General features: G+C 45.8%; 2 protein-coding genes across 2 annotated transcripts; both read right to left on the minus strand.

Annotated features, from left to right (window-relative positions):
• Nucleotides 1–1,210: 1,210 nt before the first annotated feature.
• PPTG_05722 (hypothetical protein) lies at nucleotides 1,211–1,878 on the minus strand (the record flags this gene model as incomplete). The annotated part of the gene is made up of 3 exons (XM_008899441.1): nucleotides 1,211–1,381; nucleotides 1,454–1,611; nucleotides 1,668–1,878. 3 exons carry the CDS (start codon nucleotides 1,876–1,878, stop codon nucleotides 1,211–1,213), a joined length of 540 nt encoding a protein of 179 aa, XP_008897689.1.
• A 559-nt stretch (nucleotides 1,879–2,437) lies between these two features.
• Nucleotides 2,438–3,064, minus strand: PPTG_05723 (hypothetical protein; the record flags this gene model as incomplete). Its single annotated transcript, XM_008899442.1, has 1 exon — nucleotides 2,438–3,064. The coding sequence occupies one exon, from the start codon at nucleotides 3,062–3,064 to the stop codon at nucleotides 2,438–2,440; it is 627 nt and encodes a 208-aa protein (XP_008897690.1).
• Nucleotides 3,065–4,123: the final 1,059 nt, after the last annotated feature.

Here is a 4,123-nt window from a genome sequence, read left to right on the forward strand (position 1 = left end):
TTCTGGTGCTTGAGCGCAACGTCGTTGCTGACGAGTGTTTATGTAGGTTGAGAAGGACGCAGGCTAGACTATGCGCTATGGATATGAGATTCTGCGTCGTGAAAGGCACCAGACACATTGGTGAAAATATACCAAGGATCATTTTTGTAAGTTTGAGCCAATGAAAGTACCAACTTCAACCGCGGAGCATCGAAGTGGGTTGCAGTCCCACTGTATCAGTTTCTAGAATGCGGCATGACCCTAGTGAGACTTGATACAAATGTGTTTAGACACAACGACTACGCATTGGTAGGATGATTATACTGTGTAAACGATGTGGGCAAGCAGGAGATGTGATTCGGGAACTTCAGCAAAGCGTGCCTCGCGGTTTATTTGTTTATCTCAAGGAGGTTTTGCCAGCAAAAAAAACAAAATCTCCATGGAAAGTTTTAGATAAGCAATGTTCGTCAAAATTTCTTTGTGATGGCGTCGGGCCGCACGTCGATCTGACTTGCGCTGTTGAAACAACTCACGAAGCTGCTTGTTTGAGTGACCGCCGCCTTGCTCGCCGATGTAACGAGGCCTAAAGGGTGAGAGACAGTCATCCGCTTTAGTCGGCTTTGGTGCGTCCACACACACCGTATGCGCTGCTCGCCGTCCTGAAGGAGGGCTTGGAACTTGGTGAGAATGTACGGGCCGTTGTTGCTTCATCATCCTCATCACGTCTCTGGTTTCGGAAGCTAGCTCTGTGCTGGTCTGTTTTGAGGCTGCACACATGTTGCGAAATTTCCTCTTCAAACTCGTTGCATCTCGCGTTTTCCATTGCGATGCTTTAGATCGATTGTACTCTGCAGCGACAGCTTCCCATTCGGTTTTGGTGCTTGGTAGATGTTGCGTAGTGAGAGTCAACAAGAGTTCCATCCCACCGGTGCGGTATGTTTTAGCGCCCTGCTGCATTGTCATCTGCATCGCATAATGTTACGTTTTCTTCTCGAACACAATGGTACGCTTCCAGGTCTGTCGTTAACTTACCTGCGTTCCCCTGCTCCACTTTCGAAATGGTGCAAGAAGGGAATTAGAAGGTCGCAATTGTGTACCCATTCAGAAAACGGTACTTTTTACCTAATTTTAACTATAATCCTAACCTCAAATGATAAAAATCATAGTAAGACGATTGAACCTGGATCATTGGGCCGAGGTTAATCCTCCTGACCTTGCCAGCTTAGCTGGCTCAATCGAGTCGTGAGCTGGCAAATTTCTCCTCTATACTCCTTGAGGTTGGTGTAGCCGTTGGTGCAAACGATTTGCCCCGGGGAGGAAGAAGCTCTGAGTCGATCTCCGCATTCCACACCGTGGCGGTCAGTAACAGCGAATCGACCTCTTGAGAATTGGCTTCGTAGGGCTTACGGAAGACTATCCGACTTTTCTTAGTAGCTCTTATATGATTCAGTTGACTTGAAATACATTAACGTACCTGTAGCATGTCCTCGAGGCTTCCCTGGGCGCTAGCATCGACAAAGTGAAGCCGAGCAAATTTCCACGGCTTATGCGTGTGTTCCGATACCCAGATTAACCGCATTCGAATCAGCACAGGCTTGTGTTTGTCTGCCCCAGTCAGGTGGATCTTCAAGTCTACTTGACAGCACGAACCAAGTACTGATGTTACGAAAGTTCTAAGTTTTACGTACCGTCCACGGTGTCAATAACTCTGGATTGTTCGGTACTGGAAACCAGCAACTGCCTCATACGCTCGTACGGGGATAGTGTCGGCCCAGCGACATCGTTGTTAGAGCTGAGTTTGGGAAGAGTTACCTCTCGCAAAACTGTTGTCGGAGCCACCTTCTTGGACTTTCGAGTACACGTAGCAGGTTTTAAGTTGTCCAGAGGCTTTACCGTCATGAGTTAAATTGCATAATGATGAGATTTCACCTTGTTTGAAATGTACCATCAGGAAATATGGATATGCCATGCTAACTTTATCTAGTACTGTAGTCATCACTATACGCTGTAGTTAAACGATAGTTCAACATCCCTGTACCCAATGGTTCGATCTTTCGAAAGCGGGCCAACCTGATTCTACCAAAAACAACATTCGTTCTTCCGTCATTGGCGGTCTGCTTAGCGCGACGCATGCTCAGGGCATTCACACTTACATCGTACTGATATTGCAGACGCACAGGCGTCTCGTCGAACGATAGATGGACCTCTAGGTACGTACTGGAAAAATAATCGAAATATTCCAGTACGGATGAAATGCGTCACAACAAGCCATGTAGGGGTAGACGCATCTCTCACCAGTGGATGATAATTTTCTGCCATCATTGCTGCCATGGGTAGCAGGGCACGTGAATGTGTCCGAAGTTACTGCTATGCCCTCGCTATGGTGCCAAGATATAGACAAATTTTAACAATTTTTATTTTGCCAACACGCACATTGTTGAATAGCGCAACTTCGCGTTCACGATTTTCGATTGATCATTCCGAAATCGTTTGGGTTGATATACATCGCGGGGCATTTGTCCTTGTCGCCTGCTAATACCTCAAAGATATACTTTGTATCCCCTAAAGTTTCTTTGGTCTCTGCATCAATCAATTCGCCCAAAACCTCGATCACAAAGGTCTGACGAGGAATTTCTTCAAGTGGTTTTACTCCAAATCCACGTCCATCTGTCGTTTCAAACAAGCACAACGCAGGCTTGTCGTCTTCATCAAAATTCCAGCTCAACTTAATATACGAAAGCGGGAATTTCTCAAACTGAAGGTTCCGGTGTATCGTAGTGTAGGAGGCCACAACGTTCCCTAGTCTTCCGGTGGGTGTTTGCTCCTTAATTTCCTCCTGCTCAACATTCTTGGCTTCCAAATCGCCTTCACCACCGTCTTCAATGCTCTCTTCAACGTTCTCGTTACACGCTTCCCGACGTTGTTCGACGTCATCGTCGTTTTTGGCTTCCAAATCGACTTCCACACCGCCTTCAGCGCTCTCCTCACTGTACTGTTCGGTAATCTCGCCGGTCTTCGATTCAGTATCATCATCATTAGCACCGTCTTCAATGTATCCACGCGATCGATAGTAGCAAATTCGCATTGTAAGACCGCTCTTTTTCTCTTATTCGATTCGAATACTCGCGTAGTAGCGCCAGCTTCTCCTCTCTTGTCAAAGTCTCTGCTCGCATGGCTCGTTTAATTGGCAGGGCCGCGCTACCGGAAGAAATAAAGCGGCCATCGGAGCCGTGGCTGCGCCGGAAGCGTTTTTTTCTTAGGACCTTTTTCCGCTTGTTGTCTTGAGCTGATAGAAATCAATTAAGCTCTGCGATGGCTGTAGTATGATAGTCAACAACTGTACTTAGTCAACTATCAATCAACAACTATAGTCAGCAGTCGAAATGCCTTTCTTCGAAGTAATACAATTGAGTAATACATTGAGAGTATGAATTACCGGGAGAGTGCAGTGCAGTTTGTGTACAAGTCGTGTGGTGTGACCGTTACCGTGACCGTGACCATTACCGTGACCGTGACCGTGACAGGGGCCATGTTGCGACAATAATACACAGTTCTTACGAACTGCGAACTGGGTGCCTTCCAGAACCGACATAAAAAGTCGCGCATTAAAGTTTAATCGCGGTGAATTGTTTGGTGAGACCACTTTTTGGTCTCATCAAACTATTCTAATACGACTTTTAAGTAGCAATGTGATTAAACACATGACTGAACTTCACTAAATCCGAAGGTCGCGTTCCAGCAACCGATTTGATACGCATTAAACCGTTTTGTAATTTAAAATAAATTACCGATTAAACTGATAAAACCGTTTCAGGACAGTTTTGGAAGGCACCCACTTCCGTCCGGTGCAGTTATCACCAGCCTAAAACGACTCGTGATAAAACTGATTTTGAAGGTGAGACCAAAAAGTCGTCTCATCAAAAAAGTAGTTTGGTCATGTTTTATCGTCTTTTTAATTACCCCCTCATTTAGCAACTGATTCAAAGTCATCTTGAATTCTGTAAATGTATATAATCTACCCTTAACTAGAATTCATCTCAGCTGGAAGTTGGGCGACCTTTAAAGGTCAAAGAGGGCGCGAATTTGCGCGCTGAAATTCAAACTGAGCGGCTCTATCGGAGCTCACTTCGGAATTAACAGCCCC

Source organism: Phytophthora parasitica (genome assembly GCF_000247585.1).
Source record: "Phytophthora parasitica INRA-310 unplaced genomic scaffold supercont2.8, whole genome shotgun sequence".
Classification (NCBI taxonomy): Eukaryota; Oomycota; class Peronosporomycetes; order Peronosporales; family Peronosporaceae; genus Phytophthora; species Phytophthora nicotianae.